General features: G+C 39.2%; 1 protein-coding gene across 1 annotated transcript; it reads right to left on the bottom strand.

The window, feature by feature from the left end:
* Nucleotides 1–503: 503 nt before the first annotated feature.
* Nucleotides 504–21,782, bottom strand: LOC121300618 (ras-related protein Rab-3A-like). The gene is made up of 5 exons (XM_041229228.1): nucleotides 21,712–21,782; nucleotides 12,340–12,567; nucleotides 10,380–10,498; nucleotides 1,576–1,700; nucleotides 504–924 (listed from the first exon to the last, which is right to left on the bottom strand). Exons 2-5 carry the CDS (start codon nucleotides 12,565–12,567, stop codon nucleotides 734–736), a joined length of 663 nt encoding a protein of 220 aa, XP_041085162.1. The 5' UTR covers nucleotides 21,712–21,782; the 3' UTR covers nucleotides 504–733.
* Nucleotides 21,783–22,097: the final 315 nt, after the last annotated feature.

Raw genomic sequence — 22,097 nt, 5'->3', positions numbered from 1 at the left:
TAAGGCGATAGCAGCCACCTGCACTGGTCAAAGTCATAAAATACGCACATATAAAATTATTAAAACAATTACTTTCTAAGAAAAAATATTGATCTCAGCAGTTACAAAAATGCAGATGATATTTCCACATTCTGTTTTAGCTGATGGACCACACTATTTGTGTAATGCTTGTGTGGCTCAGTATCGATGACAGAGGTAAACCACACTAAGCACTGTTCTCCACACCGCAGGACAGACTATTAAATTACCCTTAGATTGTCCACCACCAATAAACTTCCATACTATAATGAATAGTAAAGTCTGTCTTGAACCTAGATTAGACTTTTAAAAAAAAAATGTAGGCCTCCTATTTAAATAAATGAATAGTACATCCTCAGATAAATTATAAAATATATTATATATAGATAAAGGATATATATATGTATATATATATTATATATCTATTATATATGCCTATATATATATAATATAATATATATATATATTGTATTAATATGTACGTCCCCTATATACATTTTTGAGGTCTTAAAAGAATCCACTACAACACTAGAATTCTTTTTCATAGAATATACTGGGGGGTGGGGGGGTGGTACTGTAGGCTTGCTATGTAATCCTGTGGAATATTGGCTACATAAAGTAAGGTCCCATAGGCTATTACTACTGAGTGTGTGTGTGTATTCTATGTTGTTCTTTCCTGATGGTTGTGGTATTTGGGGCAGCAGAGAGGGGGTCTCTAGCAGGCACAGTCCTGGTGCGGTGGCGGGGCTTGTTCGGTGAGCTGGGGTCCTGGTTTAACTCCGGTGATGGCTGGGTCTGCAGCGTCCAAGCTCTCCGACATCTTCTCACAGATAATATCGACGAGCCTCTCGAACGTCTGCTTCACGTTAATATTGTCCTTTGCGCTGGCTTCGAAAAACTCAAATCCTAAAAGCAAGGCCACAAAAACACATTCACGGAGTTGCACGGAGTGATCTCAACAAATCTAAACTAGGGCTTTCACAGATATAACATGCAACAGTAATCAAAACGGTTATATCATGGCTCATCTAAGGATGACTTTCCAGCAATTTGCTTAATGAGAACTCCTAAAACAGTAAACTCTAAACACATGTTAGAAACTGTCTTACAGTTTCACTTGTACAAATGTATCATCAGTGATTAACAACGGTTCTTCAATTTGGTCTTTTTAAGGAGCACACAAAATAACATAATGAATCACACTGTATTTGCAAAGTTATAAACGTTTGCTTAAATTCTACATTACAGATAAATATATAACTGAATAATTACATTAAAATAATATGCAAAGGATTTGAAAGTTGAGATGTATTGTCCATCCAATTCATTCACTTTCCACTAGTGTAATAGTGGTGAAACCTGACAATTAACTGGTTTCATTCTTTCCATGAAGAGCTCAAAATAAATACTTGAATCCGCAAGTTAAGTGATTCATTTGTGTATTTTGTACTCTAATGAGGAATAAACACCCAAACCGAAAAAACACATCTGTTAATGAATGAATATTTGTGTAAATTTGTAGGCACTAATACAGCTCCTGGCAGTGTTGATACATACCAAGGCTCTCAGACAGCTGCCTGCCCCGCTCTGCCATCACCACACGCTCATCTTCCATATCACACTTATTACCAACCAGCAGGACCTGAGCATTGTCCCACGAGTACGTCTTTATCTGTGTGGACCTGTGAACACAAACAACAGCCACGATCAGGCAGGACTCTAAATGCACTGTACAAAATTAATGGGATGGAAAAGACTTTGAAAATGATCTTGGGGTTACAGTGGACTCCCGCATATGTGGTAAGGCAGTTAAAAAGGCACAGAGAACATTAGGGTACACTGTCTAAAGTGTGGAGTCTAGGGATGCAATGCTAAGACTATAATGCCTCAGTTAGACCCCACCTAGAATACTGTTTCCAGTTTTTATCATCTCACTGCAAAAAAGACACTGTGAAGGTACAGAGAAGGGCATTTATGACATGAGCTACGAGGACAGGTTAAAATAATGAAACCTCTTCAGCTAAGAAAACAAAAGAGGAAAAAAAGGAGCCAATTAAAAAAAGCCTAAATGGTATAGACAAACATAACCAGTGGTGTAATCCAGCCGGTACGTGGCAGAACGCAGTTCCGGTGTATTTTCCATAGACAGCAGTGGTGTAGTCCAGCTGGTGAACTCCCCGTATGAACTGCACATGTGTTTTTTAAACTGTTACAGCTTCTCCCCTGTACACCATCTTACTGTGTGTACATTTCATTCAGGGTTCTTCTATTTTCATTCAGAAGCAAGCTGGTAACAAGCAACAGTGACAAAACCCTGTAACTTGACGAATAACTAAATCTCATCTCTGGCAAATATATTATGCCATAATTCCAAAAATGCGACAGTATATAAGTTATGAGAAAATGTAAAAATTGTCCAAATGATGTTAAACACTGAATTTACTTCACTATAAAAATACAATTGAAACAGAGTGACACACGGTGTTGTCTAGCCCTTTACTATTCCACTCACCTGAACACCAGTTTAATGGTAAACACACTTTTTCTCACATTTACAAACTCTTAAATAAATCACAGAACTATGAAAAGAGACAGTGGGACACATGCTCTCTCTGAAAATGGGATGCCTTCTCAAAATTCAAAAGGCATAATAATAGGAGCATGCTATAGACCGCCAGATTCAGACGGTGAGCACAATAATCTGTTATACAATGACATTAGAAATGTGTGTAGCAAAGGAGAAGCCATACTAATGGGGGATTTCAACTTCCCCCAAATAAAATGGGAAAACCCGGTGGGTAGTGCGAAGGATGAAATAGAAATGGTGGAAATGACAAATGACTGCTTCCTAACACAATTTGTGAAGGCACCCACTAGAGGGGAGGCATGCCTTGATTTAGTCTTTTCAAATAACGAAGATAGAATAACTAAAACAGAGGTCAGAGAACCACTGGCAAACTCAGACCACAACATGGTCTCATTTGAAGTGTTTTTTAAATCCCCAAAAGTAAAGACTAAAGCTAAGGTTTACAATTTTAGAAAAGCAAACTATGAAGGCATGAAACAGAGACTAACAGAAGTAGATTGGAGTAAAATAGAGAAAACACCCACAGAAGAAGGATGGTTGTTCTTCAAAAATGTAGTACTAGAGGCGCAAAACAATTATATCCCTAAAGTAGACAAATCTAAATGTAAAACTAAATTGCCAAAATGGTTTAATAGATCAATTAAAAAAAATATTCAGCGAAAAAAGGCACTTTACAGAGCATTAAAAAAGGACCAAAAAGAAAGTACGCAGAAAGAGTACACAGAACTGCAAACGCAAGTCAAAAAGGAAGTTAGAAAGGCCAAGAGAGAAATAGAAATGAACATTGCTAAGGGAGCTAAAACCAATTCCAAAATGTTTTTCCAATATTACAACAGCAAGAGAACATTCAAAGAGGAGATTAAATGTTTAAGAGATACAAATGGCAAAATCGTAGAGGAAGAAAAAAAAAAATAGCAAATATGTTAAATGATTACTTTTCACAAGTTTTTACAAAGGAAGATACTGACAACATGCCCCACATGTCATCCAGTTCCTATCCAGTTTTAAATAACTTTAGCATAACTGAGGCAGAAGTGTTAAAGGGACTAGGAGCTCTTAAAATAAACAAATCCCCTGGGCCGGATGAGATCCTCCCAGTAGTACTCAAAGAAATGAAAGAAGTAATTTACAAACCGCTAACCAAGATCATGCAGCAGTCTCTTGACACAGGGGTGGTACCGACAGACTGGAAAATTGCAAACGTAATACCGATCCACAAAAAGGGAAACAAAACTGAACCAGGTAACTACAGACCAGTAAGCCTGACTTCTATTATATGCAAACTTATGGAAACTATAATAAGATCCAAAATGGAAAATTACCTATATGGTAACAGGGTACTGGGAGACAGTCAGCATGGTTTTAGGAAAGGGAGATCGTGCCTAACTAACTTGCTTGATTTTTTTGAGGATGCAACATCGATAATGGATAATTGCAAAGCATATGACATGGTTTATTTAGATTTCCAGAAAGCTTTTGACAAAGTCCCGCACAAAAGATTAATTCTCAAACTGAACGCAGTTGGGATTCAAGGAAACGCATGTACATGGATTAGGGAGTGGTTAACATGTAGAAAACAGAAAGTACTGATTAGAGGAAAAACCTCAGAATGGAGTGTGGTAACCAGTGGTGTACCACAGGGATCAGTATTAGGTCCTCTGCTATTCCTAATCTACATTAATGATTTAGATTCTGGTATAGTAAGCAAACTTGTTAAATTTGCAGACGACACAAAAGTAGGAGGAGTGGCAAACACTGTTGCAGCAGCAAAGGTCATTCAAAATGATCTAGACAAGATTCAGAACTGGGCAGACACATGGCAAATGACATTTAATAGAGAAAAGTGTAAGGTACTGCACGCAGGAAATAAAAATGTACATTATAAATATCATATGGGAGATACTGAAATTGGAGAAGGAATCTATGAAAAAGACCTAGGAGTTTTTGTTGACTCAGAAATGTCTTCATCTAGGCAATGTGGGGAAGCTATAAAAAAGGCTAACAAGATGCTCGGATACATTGTGAAAAGTGTTGAATTTAAATCAAGGGAAGTAATGTTAAAACTGTACAATGCACTTGTAAGACCTCATCTTGAATATTGTGTGCAGTTCTGGTCACCTCGCTATAAAAAAGATATTGCTGCTCTAGAAAGAGTGCAAAGAAGAGCGACCAGAATTATTCCGGGCTTAAAAGGCATGTCATATGCAGACAGGCTAAAAGAATTGAATCTGTTCAGTCTTAAACAAAGAAGACTACGTGGCGACCTAATTCAAGCATTCAAAATTCTAAAAGGTATTGACAGTGTCGACCCAAGGGACTTTTTCAGCCTGAAAAAAGAAACAAGGACCAGGGGTCACAAATGGAGTTTAGAAAAAGGGGCATTCAGAACAGAAAATAGGAGACACTTTTTTACACAGAGAATTGTGAGGGTCTGGAATCAACTCCCCAGTAATGTTGTTGACGCTGACACCCTGGGATCCTTCAAGAAGCTGCTTGATGAGATTTTGGGATCAATAAGCTACTAACAACCAAACGAGCAAGATGGGCCGAATGGCCTCCTCTCGTTTGTAAACTTTCTTATGTTCTTATGTTCTAAAATAACCATTACTCAAGCAAGGGTATGCAAAACAACTCGAGAACATTTCAGTTTACTATCCTTCAGAGAAAACCTGCTACAGCACGTACCCCTCCACGATTTCCTCTCCCCAGGTATCATTACCGGCGATGTCCGACTAGTCCCCGGTTCTTATTATACAGTGCCTTGAAAAAGAATTCAGCCCTCATCCCTTTTTTCACATTTAAGAGTCTCACACACAGCCTGGGATGCATTAGATTGGGATTTTTTATTTGTGAGTCACACATTCTTCTTCACAGAGACCCCCCCCCCCCCCCCCCCCCCCCCCCCCCCCCCAAAAAAAAAAGAAAATAGTAAATAATAAAATAATAAAAATTAAAAAACTGAAATGTCATCATTTTTTAAGTATTCATCCCCTGGGTCAATACTTGGTTGAACCACCTCTGGCAGCTATTACAGCCAGTAGTCTTTTCGGATAAGTCTATTAACTTTGCACACCGTGATGGAGCAATATTTGTCCATTCCTCCTGCAAAATTGCTCAAGCTGTGTCAGGTTAGTTGGGGAATGGTGATGGACAGCAATTTGGAGGTCTTGCCACAGATTTTCAATGGGATTAAGGTCAGGACTCTGACTGGACCACTCAAGGACATCTATTTTCTTCATTTTAAGTCACTCCAGTGTTGCTCTGGCAGTATGCTTTGGATCATTGTCCTGTTGAAAGACAAACTTCTTCCGCAGTTTGAGTTTTTTGGCAGAGGGGCACAGGTTTTTATCCAGGATTTCTCTGTATTGTGCGCCATTCATCCTCCCATAAATCCTGACAATATTGCCAGTCCCTGCTGCTGAAAAGCATCCCCATAACATGATGCTACCACCTCCATACTTTACAGTGGGGATGGTGTTACCTGGCTGGTGTGCAGTGTTTGATTTGCACCACACATACCGCTTAGCGTTCAGGCCAAAAAGTTCCACTTTAGTCTCATCAGACTACAAGACGTTCTGCCACATAACTGCAGTATCTCATAGGTGATGTTTTGCGAACTCTTTGCAGGCAAGGATATGGGTTTTTTTCAGCCATTGCTTCTTCTTTGCCACTCTCCCATAAAGGCCCTTTTTGTGGAATGCCTTGGAGATTGTTGATACATGACCATCATCGTCCATCGCAGCCACTGACTTCTGTAACTCATTCAGAGTCACAGTTGGCCTCACAGCAGCTTCCCTAAGAAGTGCCCTTCTTGTCTGGCAACTAAGTTTAGAGGGGCGGCCTGATCTAGGCACTGTGGTGGTAGTTTCGTATTTTTTCCCACTTCTGTACGATGGACTGCACTGGGCTCTGAGGAAAGTTCAATGTCTTTGAAATGGTTTTGTACCCTTCCCCAGATTTGTGCTTCTCTATAATCACATCCCTGACTTGCTTAGAATGCTCTTTCGTCTTCATTTTGATTCTTTCTTTTGAAAGTCTCTACCATACTGTGGGACCACACAGAGAGAGCGGTATTTATCCTCACAGATTAATTTAAAGCAGATGATCCACAAATTATTCACACAAGGCTTTGTAGATCAGTGGCAAAAAATCCTAATTTAATCTATTTCAAATTCTGAATCTGAGACTCTTTAATGTGAAAAAAGGGATGGGGGCTGAATATTTTTTCAAGGCACTGTATGTAGGTTATTATGTACACCCCTGTACGAAGTGGTTATTTCAATATTATATTAAATAAAAAGACCAGGGCATGCATATAATAATAACTGGGAAACACATATTCATCATCACCAATACCCAGGTCAAGTAACAATAACGTGGAGGTGTGGTTTAATACCTTTAGCTATGAGAATGTGCCTGTGAGAGGCATGGCTCTATGGAACACCGGAACGCGCATCATTAATACACAAGCTCAAATGACTCGCATCATTGAGCTGAAATAACACTAATGTGTTTTGGGGAGGCTACACATTACATTATGTAAAAATATAAATCTGTACAGTAGGTCTATAGAGTATACAGTACAGTAGTAAAATCAAATGAATACCTAGCGTGCTTCATTTTTACTTTAGCCTACTGGTAACACAAAATAAATCATGCTGCTGCATCGCACACATTGGTCTACAAATCGAATAAAATATTATTTTAAATTAAAAATAAATGATTTTAGGTTTTTTTTTTTATTTTTAACTTGGTCTACTTAGTAACCTAGACAATTTACACACAATAGATCATGGTCCTATACAGATGCTCAGAATGAGCTGGAGGGGTTAGTGGCACATGTGTGCAGTCTATTGCTCCCAACATGCTGGGAAAACCAGAAATGTCATAGACATTTGTTTTCAAGGCTTGTAAGTACACCCTGACTTTAGTGAAAATTAGCTACTTGGGTGTTCATCTCAAAAATAATTGAGCACAACTGGCAACCTACGAGAAAAAGCGGACTAGGAAATGCCAGTAATAATTGCCACTGTTTAAAACATGCTTTCAAAAGTTCTTAACAAAGTGATGCAATTGTAAGTGTCGCAATTGCCTGCAGCTTTAGTACATCTCATTATAATATTTGAGAACCCTCATCTGCATTGTCTCCATCCTGTTTTTGTGAATTTCTGCAGGAAAGCCCAGAATTACATATTCATTTAAGGTTAAAGCGCAAATAAGAACAGCAGCTGCAAAGCATTTGTTAAAATGCTGCTAACAGCGCTACATTTGTTCAGTACATTTCACGCTTCACTTCTGACTGGTTTACATGTGGTTTTACAACAACTGCGACAGATACAACACTTTACTACATCAACCCCTAAACTTTTTATATAAATGATTAAATAAGAAAATAATTCATCTTTATCACAAATTTTTTTTATTTTATAGGAAAACTACTTAATGTGTTTAACGTTCAATAGGTGTATTTTTCTATCCTTGTTTTATTTTTTATGTTTCTGAATATAATAATAAAGCATTTGTGGTATTTACTGATTGTAGTGGTCATGGGGGGGGGGGGGGGGGGGGGCGAAATACACCAGTGAAGTTATCCTTAGAAAAGATGTAAATGGAAGTCGAGTAAAGTTTAAAATAGAAGGTAGGACAGTTTTACACAGAGAGTTAAAAATGTATTGAATAGCCTAGCAGATGAAGAAAAACTAATTTACAAATGATTCTGTCCTATAAATGAGATCCCCCTTAATCTTCCATCACCAAAAGCGAGCCATTGGACTATGGAGGTACACTCATGAGAACCTTCAATCAGTGATAGCTTCCAGCAGCTAGAAGGTAAATGTGATCTCTTTGCAGTCAGTGCTGTGCTTAAGCTTTGTCCTCTTAAGCCTTTCAGCCAGTGGAAGTGGCTGCCTCCCTGCTTATCCCTTAGACTGCTAAAGAACATCCATACCAGGGACACCTCACTGTATAGAAGCATGAAGGAGGCATACACCTCACTGTATAGAAGCATGAAGGAGGCATACACCTCACTGTATAGAAGCATGAAGGAGGCGTGCACCTCACTGTATAGAAGCATGAAGGAGGCGTGCACCTCACTGTATAGAAGCATGAAGGAGGCGTGCACCTCACTGTATAGAAGCATGAAGGAGGCGTGCACCTCACTGTATAGAAACATGAAGGAGGCGTGCACCTCACTGTATAGAAGCATGAAGGAGGCGTGCACCTCACTGTATAGAAACATGAAGGAGGCGTGCATCTCACTATATAGAAACATGAAGGAGGCGTGCACCTCACTGTATAGAAGCATGAAGGAGGCGTGCATCTCACTGTATAGAAACATGAAGGAGGCGTGCACCTCACTGTATAGAAACAGGAAGGAGGCATACACCTCACTGTATAGAAGCATGAAGGAGGCGTGCACCTCACTGTATAGAAGCATGAAGGAGGCGTGCACCTCACTGTATAGAAGCATGAAGGAGGCGTGCACCTCACTGTATAGAAACAGGAAGGAGGCATACACCTCACTGTATAGAAACAGGCAGGAGGCGTGCACCTCACTGTATAGAAGCATGAAGGAGGCGTGCATCTCACTATATAGAAACATGAAGGAGGCGTGCACCTCACTGTATAGAAGCATGAAGGAGGTGTGCATCTCACTATATAGAAACATGAAGGAGGCGTGCGCCTCACTGTATAGAAGCATGAAGGAGGCGTGCACCTCACTGTATAGAAACATGAAGGAGGCGTGCACCTCACTGTATAGAAGCATGAAGGAGGCGTGCACCTCACTGTATAGAAACATGAAGGAGGCGTGCATCTCACTATATAGAAACATGAAGGAGGCGTGCACCTCACTGTATAGAAGCATGAAGGAGGCGTGCACCTCACTGTATAGAAACATGAAGGAGGCGTGCACCTCACTGTATAGAAGCATGAAGGAGGCGTGCACCTCACTGTATAGAAGCATGAAGGAGGCGTGCACCTCACTGTATAGAAGCATGAAGGAGGCGTGCACCTCACTGTATAGAAGCATGAAGGAGGCGTGCACCTCACTGTATAGAAACAGGAAGGAGGCATACACCTCACTGTATAGAAACATGAAGGAGGCGTGCACCTCACTGTATAGAAGCATGAAGGAGGCGTGCACCTCACTGTATAGAAACATGAAGGAGGCGTGCACCTCACTGTATAGAAGCATGAAGGAGGTGTGCATCTCACTATATAGAAACATGAAGGAGGCGTGCGCCTCAATGTATAGAAACAGGAAGGAGGCATACACCTCACTGTATAGAAACAGGAAGGAGGCATGCATCTCACTATATAGAAACATGAAGGAGGCGTGGGCCTCAATGTATAGAAACAGGAAGGAGGCATACACCTCACTGTATAGAAACATGAAGGAGGCGTGCACCTCACTGTATAGAAACATGAAGGAGGCGTGCACCTCACTGTATAGAAACAGGAAGGAGGCATGCACCTCACTGTATAGAAACAGGAAGGAGGCATGCACCTCACTGTATAGAAACATGAAGGAGGCGTGCACCTCACTGTATAAAACATGAAGGAGGCGTGCACCTCACTGTATAAAACAGGAAGGAGGCGTGCACCTCACTGTATAGAAACATGAAGGAGGCGTGCACCTCACTGTATAGAAACAGGAAGGAGGCATACACCTCACTGTATAGAAACAGGAAGGAGGCGTGCACCTCACTGTATAGAAACATGAAGGAGGCGTGCACCTCACTGTACAGAAACATGAAGGAGGTGTGATACATACCAGTCCTGCACTGCATTGAAAGACTCCTCGTTTGTAATGTCGTACATTAGAATAAAGCCCATGGCTCCTCTGTAATACGCTGTTGTGATGGTCCTGTACCTCTCCTGGCCAGCAGTATCCTAGAAATACAGGAATAAATAGCTTTCACCATCTGAAACAGAAAACTGGACATGATACACCTTGTGTGCAGCTCAGATAATGGAGAAATTATCAGCTGCTAGATATACCAATAAAAATATTGCAGTGAGCACTACTGACCTACTCCAGTCTCATTGCAACGGAGAAAAGGAAGCAAATATTAAATGCTAACCGAGGGAATAAATACAATAACAATGCTATACAAGCAGCAATGTAAAATGACAGCTGTAACATTGTCATCATCAATAAAAGTTAATTCATGACTTGAAACGCACACTAGTCTTTGCACCCTGTCCTGGGTTTCAGAACTGCCTTCAGTGAAGTATATTATTAGAAGGATCAGGTGTCAGGAGATTGATGTTATATACATTGTTCCTTCCTCACAGCTGCATGAACAGCTCCTCTTAGTAACCCTGCAGACTCACAGGTGCGTCCATCCTGTTTCCACAGCCTGGCGCTCCCGGCTACAGCTGCCCATGGTAACAGGGTGCTTCCAGGGCTTGCCCAGGCAGCTGAGCATTGCTCTTCGTCTGGTTTTGTATCGCACACTCGATGGAGCGAAACTGTGTGTCATCACATAGCCAGGAGGTTTTTCAGCTCTTTGTTTATGGCTATGATGAAACATATGGAACTTGATATATAAAAACTAAGCAAAGTTAGCCAAAAGAAAAAAAAAATTCTTCCCTACACATCTGGAGCTGCACAGTTAAGGCATTTCTTTACAATATAGGTTCATTCAATAGGGTCTTGAGAAGGCTGTTAAAAACTGATTCTTTCAATTTCTATGAAATGTCGGTGTCGTGCTAAATGTCATCATTTAATTACGATACAATATTTTTATTGCAGTACAAAAATGTAGTAATTTTCAGAATATTATATAAACAGCCTATAAACAAATAAATAAAGAATAAGAAACCAACATGTGGTTTAATTAAGGTAAAAATGTAGACTAAAATGGTATTTTATTTGGAGATTATTATATAAACAGCCTATAAACAGGATCACATGACTAGCCTTACGGAAAGAAATTCCAGCGGCACTGCGAATCCCTTGACAACAGCTAACACAACGACTTGTTTTTATTTTTCTGCGTGTAAGAATAGGCATTTCAGAGAGCCAGCATATTCAACACAGCAGAGTCTCCTGAGTGCTTGTCAGCGTAGTCAATAGAGCAGGGCTTCCTGAGTGCTTGACAGCCTCCAGTAATGCACAGTAATCTGCTTCATGGCCTCTATTTACAGCCCTTTCAGTGTTCACACTGGCAGCCTCCCAGCTCCTCCACGACAGATTGAGTTACTCAGTAACCTATCACAAATGCTCTGCCGCTAACAACCCTTATCTCACAGACAATGAAATGGCCTTCCGAAAACAGCCATGTCTATACCACAGTAAGAGTCCATCCGTAACTATCACACATTCACTATTAGTACACATAGTAATACTAAAAGAAACATTTATTTGACAAATGGTTTAAGTAGTTCTAAATGTACAAATTGTACAAATGTCTTTTAGAATTACAGTACAAATTAAGGCTTTACCTCACCTAGTGCAGTATCAGATGTCATATTTTAAAATGCAAATAAATGTTTGCTAAAACATGTGTTTCTTTCAAAACTGCACATTTGAGACCTAGGACTGGATGTGCATGGCAGAGGAAAGTATTTTGTTAACTACAATGACTTGTTATTAAAATAAATAAATAAATAAATAAATAAATAGATAGATAGATAGATAGATAGATAGATAGATAGATAGATAGATAGATAGATAGATAGATAGATAGATAGATAGATAGATAAATCAAAGCTCCAGACTGCCTCACCCAGATCTGCAGTTTTATGCGCTTCTCATTCCTGTAGATGGTTTTCACTTTGAAGTCGATGCCCACTGTGCTGACGAAGGCTGGCGTGAACGAGTCGTCTGCATAGCGGAACAGGAAGGAGGTCTTGCCCACGCTGCTGTTCCCAATGATCAGAATCTTAAACATGTAATCAAAGTTCTGATCTGAGGACTCCTTCTGCCCATATCGTGCATCTGTAGCTGAAGCCATCTGCAATGAAACAAGAGACACTCCTGCAATCAGATTCTCTATTGCACAACACTGAGGTTTCATTACTGTTCCTAAAAATTTGCACAACACTGAGGTTTCATTACTGTTTCTAAAAATGGGCCCTCTTCCATAGAAACCCAGAGATCCTGTTCAGAATTCAGCAATAGCAGCATCCCCAGTTTCAGCTGGGAATACACAATTAGAGCTATTGAAGGACATACAGAGGCTTTCAACAATAATCAGATGATGTTATATTATCAATAATATATTAAGTCTTTATTAGAGACAGAGAGAGAGCAAGAGAGAGGGAATTATTGGTACTGTAGTTATAACATGATTTATGATTATCAATTATTACTTTTAATTATAATTACAATTATAACTCAAATCCAGGTTCTGATGCTCTCAGTGCTGAAGGATGTCCTTACCAAGTTCCGTTCCCTGGATTTATAGAACGGTTGATCCAACAGTGACGACACTTGACTGGGACATTCTTATATATATATATATATATATATATATATATATATATATATATATATATATATATATAGACACACACACATATATATACACAGTAACCCTCACAACACATTAGAACTTCGTTATGTATATTACAATGCTGCCGCTGTTTACTAGCCAGTCAAACCCTTTAAATATCACTGCAAAGATCAAAGTGGTGACAGTAAACAGTGATGTTATCCAAACTTATGAACTGACCTGTCAACCAAACACCCCACTTCAAGCTGGAAGTGTGTGATCACTCAACCATGCGTGCAAAGCAACCATATCGGCCCTCCTATAAGCGGCATGCTGGCCATGAAGAAGGCAAAATTACTGTACCAACAAATGTATCCAACAAAGATGTGGCAGATTTCAAAGCAAGAATGGACAATTTTGCTAGGAACATTTTAGTTTTTAACAAAGCACAATTTCAACCAGATCTCCCTTTCAACCAGGACAGCATTCTTACTCCTTACATATAATTCTTATTCATACAGTACAACTGTCTCAGCAGCCAAAGTCAATGTCAACCAGCAGCTCATCAAAAAATGGGGCTCTGGTCTTTCACTGTAGTAGTCCTATATCTTTCCATTATATTTATTATGAGAGAGTATTGCTAGCATGCATCTACTTATGTCTTTGTTGATGTTACAAGGGGTTGTAAGAAACTGATTTACTCTGCTGATGAAGTACACTTCAGGATAATAATGCATATAACAAAAATACACACCCGTACCTGAAACAGTGGAAAATAGAAGATAGAAGTAAGTTTACCACATCGCTCACCCTGTATGACGTGACGCGATGCAAGTTTTCAGATGTATATGTACTAGATCAGGGGTGTCGAACTCAAGGCCTGCGGGCCGAATACGGCCCTTGGAGGTACTTTATCCGGCCCCCTGCAAAGTTCGTTCGTTACAGTGTAATTTGGCCCAGCCCAGTTTCAGTCTATTGGGTTATTACACGTAAGAATTCCAAATCCCATCACCCATCAGAAAAGTAGCGGGAAGCTCAGAGCTAAAGAAACAAAAGACAGCGAGAGACAGCCAATCATATTTCCAGCTTGGGCTTAAGGCGTGTTTTCCATTAGACACTGTGGCCTACTGGCTGACAAGAAATACTATGGCTGAAAGCTACCGATCTTCAAGAGAGCTCGCTGAAAAAGCAAACCATTTCGTAGCCTTTTCTCTTGCTGTTGACGAGAGCACAGATATTACTGATACCGCTGAGTTATCTATTTTTATCAGAGGTGTTGATGCAGACTTCACTATTACTCAAGAGCTTTTGGATGTTGCAGCTATGCACCTCACCACCACAGCAAACAATATACTTCAATAGCTTGAGAAGTGTGCGCGCAACATGAAATTACAGTGGGAGAAATTAGCTGGATTGACAACAACAGACGGAGCGCCTCTCGAGTGTGAAGGCTAAGTTTGATTCTGTCTCGGCTGAGCAGTTTTACCCGTTCCTTCCAGCCACATTCCCACTAGGGATCGGTGGGTATACCGTTTTTTTGGTTTACCGCAGTTTAGGTACATTACGGTATTAATACCGTTGCTTTTATTCTAAACTGCAATTATTGCAATTCGGTTATACACAGGTTAACAGATTTTTTCAACTGCAAACACGCTTCTTCTAAATCAAGCGATGGTACTTACAGCCTTAGCAAAGTGTCTGAGGAAGATCTTTTTTTGAACTGATACTTTATGTTGATAATGGCTTTGAAGGAAATGGTCAACGACACAGAACTTGCATAATGTACTGTATACGGTGATATTAAGGTTACCACTGTATCATACCGTGAAAATTTCATACCGTCCCATCCCTAATTCCCCTAGCTGTGCGTTCAGGCTGCATGCCTCATGTCAATGTCTGGTAGAAAAAGGTGTTATGACTTTTTGTTGCAGTGTCATTATAATGCTGCAATTGTAAAAATTAAATATATATTAGTTACACTTATATAAGGCGGCCATTGGGGAAAAATGGATGTTATTTATATTGTTATAATGCTACAATTGTAAACACGTTGTTATTTTGTTATTTATATTTTTAATGCTACATGTAAACACATTGTTATTTTGTTATTTAAGTTCTATTGAAATAATATTTCAGTTTTTCATAATAACAATAAAAAAGTGTGTATTTTTAAAAATAAGGCAAAAATTGCTTGGAAAACTGTCCAAATTGCTTATTTGTGGGCTAAGAATGAAAAATCTGCAATAAAATAAATAAAATAAATGGGCAGCTGGGTGGCTAATCCACAACTGACTTGCCCCAGATGCTAATGAAAGGCCTTTTTCACACTGTATGTTGCTTAGGTGAAGCTGAAATTGATAAATTCATGATTCAATTAAATGAAGAGTGCAATTTCCATAATTACACTGTATTTTCCCTCTAGATTATCCCTAAAGATGAGTGGTTGAAAAAACCTGATCCGCCCGTTTTGCAGATGCTACTGTGCCTTTAACAATAAGGATTGATTGTGCTTCTAGCAGACTAGATCACTTGCAAGTTCTCTTTCCTATACTACTAGAGTGCTCTGCAGTGACGAGAGAGAAGTTCTCTTTCCTGTACTACTAGAGCGCTTTGTTTTCTTTCCTAGAATTACATTCCTAACAGTTATAATGTTTAAACACAATTTTGTAGTCAAAACTCACAAGGGAACAAAATATGCTTTCATACAATAATATCAATGTAATAAATGGAAGTTCGCAGCATAGGTTTTTCTTTAAAAAATCGAGTCACTTTTTGACCTCTATGTCAAGTCCCAACAGGATCAACATTACTTCTTTGAAATCAGTAACAAACCTAATTTGTTAGTCTGGAATGAAATATCCTGCCGCTACCCAAAACCATGGCAGATATAAACAGCAGCTGCTATTGGAGCAGGGCAACATAACATTCACAGGTTACTGATTTCCACTGATAAATATTACAAATTTTACTGATCTGGCCAATTTATAGGGACCCATCTACCCAATTAGATTTATCCACGTCCTGAATTAGAGATGCTAATTCAGTTGAGCATGTGATGGGGATAGATCTAATAGCGCTGGAAAGAGGCATGCTAGTGGGTGCAGGTGGAGCAGGTGCCACAGTAACAAGGACAGTTCTGTTGGTTTGGCTGCTCCAAGAGTCACCAGAATGGATCAGCAATGACAAAGCAAAGGCAAGAGAGTCAGCTTTGGCTGCAAACAGTGACAGAGGGGAAAGAAACAAATCTGAAATCTTAATGACTGAACGGATCTCCAGTACCATGTGGAGTCGATGCCTTGTGTCAAGGCTGTGGTCAGGGCAAACAGTCGCAGCCCAAACTAATATCAGAGATAGATTCTAATAAAGTGACCAGCCATTTTTTTGCCAGTTCAATCTTTAATAAAGTTATTATAAATAATCAGAAATAATCTGCACTGTAATCATGTTACCATTTACTGCTCATCTCAGCATAACTGTGTGTGACACTTAAAATGTTTACAACATCAACAACATTAACCTTCAGGTAAGACTATAAAAACTAACAATGATCATTTTTATGTTGGCGTCAATAAAAAGTTTATCCAAAGGGATTCGGTAGATTTGTTTGTGTTTTCTTCCTTCATTTTTCTTTTGCAAGACAGGATAATCTGGATGTACTCTCTCAAACACCAAAATAAACCAATTCAACCAGCCACTATTAATGTTATTAAAATGCAGCCGTGCCTAAACGAAACAAAAAACGTCACATTCCCACTAGGGATCGGTGGGTATACCGTTTTTTTGGTTTACCGCAGTTTAGGTACATTACGGTATTAATACCGTTGCTTTTATTCTAAACTGCAATTATTGCAATTCGGTTATACACAGGTTAACAGATTTTTTCAACTGCAAACACGCTTCTTCTAAATCAAGCGATGGTACTTACAGCCTTAGCAAAGTGTCTGAGGAAGATCTTTTTTTGAACTGATACTTTATGTTGATAATGGCACAAAAGTATGACTCCTGTGATTAGTATTTTGTTAAACAAAGCACTTGCACACAGAAAGATGTTGAACTGATTAGTAGTTAATTATACAACAAGTTGAAAACTGTAAAGTTCATCAGCAGAGCTCTCCAAGGGCAGAATCGCCAGACGCTTGCTTCACCCACCCTAATATCAGAGTGGAATTCCGCTCAGTCGAAACCACACATGCATACAAAGGATGATCATTGTGAAACTACACTATACTAAACTAACATTTCAGCTGCTAAACAAAAATGAAATATTTACACAGTGGTTTAGAGATAATGTATAGTGTCATAAAAAAAAACAAAAAAAAAACAATTCAAGATCATTATTTTCTTCAATCTTCATTTATTTATTTTTGCATTTCCGAGTTGTCCTGCATACCCCCTATGACCACTAAAAGTACCCCAGGGGTACATGCACCCCCTAAACCTTGCTTTAGTGTATTTAGTGTATAGTTACAGCTCTATTCGGAAGATCTGAAATGTCTGTAAGGAACATTTGCAACGACTGGAGAGAGCAGTTTAAATCCCGATGCACATTATTGTCAAGTAATCCTTTTAGAAATGTGACCTGATTTTACATGAACTGAAAGTCAGGAAACAACATTAAAAATATCCTGCTGATTCCTTTTGTTACATAACTCTATGTGACAGAGATCGAATGACGCTTGGTGTTAGATCTCCTTCCCGACCTGTGAAGGCACTAGAAAGAGGGAACAGAGTAACCATAAACAAATGGCAAGACAATTTATTCCGTAGGGTAGGTGGAAGTCAGCCATTTAGGAAGGGGGCGGAGCTACGGCACCCAAGCTCACTGACCCGGACGGTAGATGGCGTGGCTTAGGGGTCAGTGACCTAGGAGTCATGAGCGAGGGTATAAATAGTGGGGTGTAGCTTCAGTGATCTGTTCCTTTGCATATGGTTATACGAAAGGACCTAGAAGGAGCCTGTATTATTGAGACCGAAAGCCGTGAGTGTTGTCAGTCTGTGTACTAACACTGTGTGTCATGTGTTGTTTGTCTTCTCACTAAAGAATACTAAAAACGATCTGGAGCTGCTGCCGCAGACCATTGTAAACCCGGATATTACAAGTCACTTTTTCCACTACAGGAACTGTCTTTGCACCCCTAGCACTAAAATCACGCACTGTCGGAACTGTGTCTGTGTTTGTGTTTTGTGTGGGTGAGAAAAGACAGGACTTTTTGGTTGCAGGTCAAACCTGTGGGATTACATACAAACAGGAGTGATACATGCTGCTGTACCACTTTCATCATTATTATTGTTTGCAGGTTTTGCCATAAGGCTCTGGACATTATAATCATTAATAAACACCCTTGCACCTGTGAATCATTTGTCTGTGTGATTAATCCGTTACGCACTGCATTCACCTGCATGTATTCACCACTTTGCCACACTCCAGTACAGTCGGCCTGCAATACAGGCTGACATCGCTAACACAAACCTCTAGCTTCAGCATTGTGTTGTTTGGTAATACAACAGCACTGAATTTATTTTGGTAGCAGTAAATTGTAGAGAAAATCCGATCAGAGTGTTATGCCCAAAAAAGCGAAATATGTCCGCCTCACCCCCCAAAACCAGACAGAATTCAAGCCCGTTTATTTCAATTGTTTTAGACTATACTTTAAATGTTCAAAAATAATTGCAAAAAAAAAAAGAAAAGCTTTACATTGTATATCAACACCAAAATGTGTTTATAATTTTGTTACACAAGATTTAATTCCTTAACATTTGACAGTGTACCATTTAATCTTTCATTTTGGATGAGGATTTTATCCTTAACACTTCATTTTCACCCTTAGTTTTCAACTTACCTGTATCCCAAGTTAAAGAATTCAGACAAACCAGTACTGTACGGTTGGCCTTGCCTAACAAGAAATCCCAGTGTTTATTTGCTCCTTACAGCTCTCACAGCTGACTGGAGGTGAGGTGGGGCAGAGTGGGGGTAGGGATGTTCTTTTTTATGTTAGAGAGCACTCCTATTTCGTATTTTGTATATTGTCTTTGTATATTCGTTAGTTCAAAGAAACATGTTACATTTTTTTACCTTCTGTGGTGCTTCTAAATGGGGAGCACAGTTTTCCAATACAGCTTTATGTATGCTTAGTGAGGGAGTATTTTTTTAAAGCAAATTTTAATTAATTCAAGATTCAAAAAAGTTAAATTAATAATTAACATAATCCATTTAATTCATATTCCACTTTTCTATTTAGTGTCATAAACCAAAGTCCACTCAGTTTAATACTTCCTATCAGTTCACAATGTCATCTCAATATACAATGTCCGACCAACTCCGGAGGACAAAGGCCAGCCCTGTCGGAATCTGCTTAAGCTCACCAGGTGCTTGGCCAGTAGGGGCCGCTATAGCACCCTGCCAGTTCTGCCTCGCTAATCAAGCGCCAATGTGATGCCCTCTGTGCAACCCGCAGCGAAGATCAGCAACTTGGCACAGCCAGGACACAAGCCTGCGCTTCCCTCATATTGAGAAAAAAACATTTCAACAAACCCAGTCCCACCCAGCTCAATGAATCTGCACAGCAGGCAAGGTCCTGCTGACTAACTCTGTTTGACGTCTGTATCGTTTCAATGAAACCAGTTATAGATACAGACACAAAGATGTTTCTGTAAAACTAAATGTGGGGTATGGTAGTTTCCAACTGACAACAGTATACCGGACGAGTCTCGCTTCCTCATCCCAAAGTTCTGGGTTCACATTTCCAATCTGAAGCCTACATCCCACTGCACACATTCTTAGCTTGAAATCCACAAATGACTCACATCTTCCAAGAAATACCTCTCTGGAGATATTAAAGGCAATCAAGCAGCGTTGTGAAAAGTTTAGTTTGCTGGCATATGCTTTTCAGGAAACCTTACGGGAAAAAAAACAAAAAACTTGAGGTCTCCCTGATAATGAATAGAAAACGACTGGGGTGTGGGATAGGTACCCCAAATATCTATTTATTAGAAATGCATAGAAAGAGTAAGTTCTTCATTTCAACCCCAAAATCTATCAACCAACTATCATTGATGAAAGACCTGATATCCCCACCCAGGCATTCTATAGTAGTGAAGGAAATGTGGGGTCCCGCTGCACTTGTACAAATGACCCATACATGCCCGCATTCCAAGAGGTAGCATCACTTGTGACAGAAGCTTTCTCATTAAAACCGTCTGTATTGTAAATGTTAGCAATAATATATTATGGGATGCCAAGATACGTCATCTTTGTCTACGGAAATAATAATTTTATTTTCATTCAGATATGACAATCAACACACACAGTGAATAAATAACATATGATTATGATTAGCGAAGTTTACGCGTTTTTAAAATTCCGCCTCTCAAATCCAACCAAGAGACACTGCCTAACCCAGACTACGGTACGGAATTGCTAATGCACAAAATATAGCAGCAGTTAAAGCAAATGCGCTGTAATGAAAATGGTGACTAAAACTACATACATTAAACAAATGCACCAATTTCACAATGCTAATCAAATCAGAATGACATGTTTGAACAAAATAAAAATAAAAAAACGCACCGATATCAGTACAATATGAGCAGATAGGGCTCGCCGCCGCATAGTGCAGTAACACTACCCATACCCTGACGAATGGAAGAGAAAGGGCTGCATGCTTCCCTGAATGAGGGTACAAATGACTGTCCGTGCTGGGAGGCTTGAATTGAGACAGTCGGACTAAGGCTATTAAATCACCGAAAGAATGATTATCCTTCTATTGTTCGCGTTATACCTAACTAGAATGAAACTTCTCTGTAACAGTAAACCGAAAAAAAGAACCTATGCAGAATGCACTGTTGGTTATGGAGCATCCCAAAGCCAAGCAAAATATTACATTACATAGAATGTATACCCTTAGATAGATAGTCTCGTATCTTGTAAAGCGCTGTGTGATGGCGGTCCACTATGAAAGGCGCTATATAAAAATAAATATATATATATATATATATATATATATATATATATATATATATATATATATATATATATATATACACACACACACACACACACACACACACACACACACACACACACACACACACACAATTTGAAATAATAATAATAATAATAATAATAATAATAATAATAATAATAATAATAATAACACTTTGTTGTATTTTAATTAAACATTTGATCAGGTATAGGCATCTTTAACGTCTGGATATTGTGAAGAGACATGATATGGACTGCAATAATATTAGCCGCAGCTGTACGGCAACGTGTACATGTTTTTAAATGAATTATGTTACGGAAAGGATGATGATTTCATCCATAAAAACCAAAAAAAAAAAAAAAAAAAAAAACGACATTTTTCAGTTTCCACCGAAGCTGCAAACCCGCCATTGTATCCTGTACAATGCAAAACATATATCATCCTCGTAGTCTTCAGTAAAACAATAGCTTACTCTGTGTTAGCGAACATTTCCTCTCTATTTAGCATCTTATGTCAAATGAAGGTTATTGTCCTTTTTTAGTCAAACAAACAATTCTTTCTAAAGCTCATACTGAGATGAACAAAGGTAAAATGGATCACGTCAAATGATGGATACACACATGTACACATATACATATAGATAGGCAGATATAATCATTTGTAATATTATTTGAATGCTTACCCTATATTTATGTTGCAGCTCCTATTGCACCAATGCAGCAGTTCGTCTTGCACCTGGAGAAACACAACGTCATTTGATTGACAGTTGCAGACTAAGAGGCGGTGTTCTTGGTGAGAGGAGTTGATAGACACCCCAGAGCCCCAATGGAGACGCGATATTACCATGGGTCGTAAAATATTCATGACGCACAAGACCGCACGTCATCTATTATTCATAAGCTGCCAGCTGAGCTGTCAATAATTAATGAGAAAAATAGTAATAGAAATTCTGACTAGAATTACTCGGCCTAACCGACCGTTAGGTTTTATACAATACAACAACCATGCCGGCAGGGTTTGTGGGGGTGAATAACTGGACTCGTCATTATTATTCTTGAGTAATTATAT

Source organism: Polyodon spathula, chromosome 26, assembly GCF_017654505.1.
Source record: "Polyodon spathula isolate WHYD16114869_AA chromosome 26, ASM1765450v1, whole genome shotgun sequence".
In the NCBI taxonomy this organism is placed as follows: domain Eukaryota; kingdom Metazoa; phylum Chordata; class Actinopteri; order Acipenseriformes; family Polyodontidae; genus Polyodon; species Polyodon spathula.
Note: the sequence above shows the minus strand (reverse complement) of the source record. Positions and strands in the feature narration are given on the sequence as shown.

What these genes read in the sequence shown, in the direction of transcription:
- LOC121300618 (XM_041229228.1), bottom strand. Translation starts at nt 12,567, where the DNA reads ATGGCTTCAGCTACAGATGCACGATATGGGCAGAAGGAGTCCTCAGAT. An exon ending in GCATAAAACTGCAGATCTGG is followed by an intron (nt 10,499 to 12,339) that starts GTGAGGCAGTCT and finishes CTGTATTTCTAG; the next exon opens with GATACTGCTGGCCAGGAGAG. An exon ending in TTCAATGCAGTGCAGGACTG is followed by an intron (nt 1,701 to 10,379) that starts GTATGTATCACA and finishes TTGTGTTCACAG; the next exon opens with GTCCACACAGATAAAGACGT.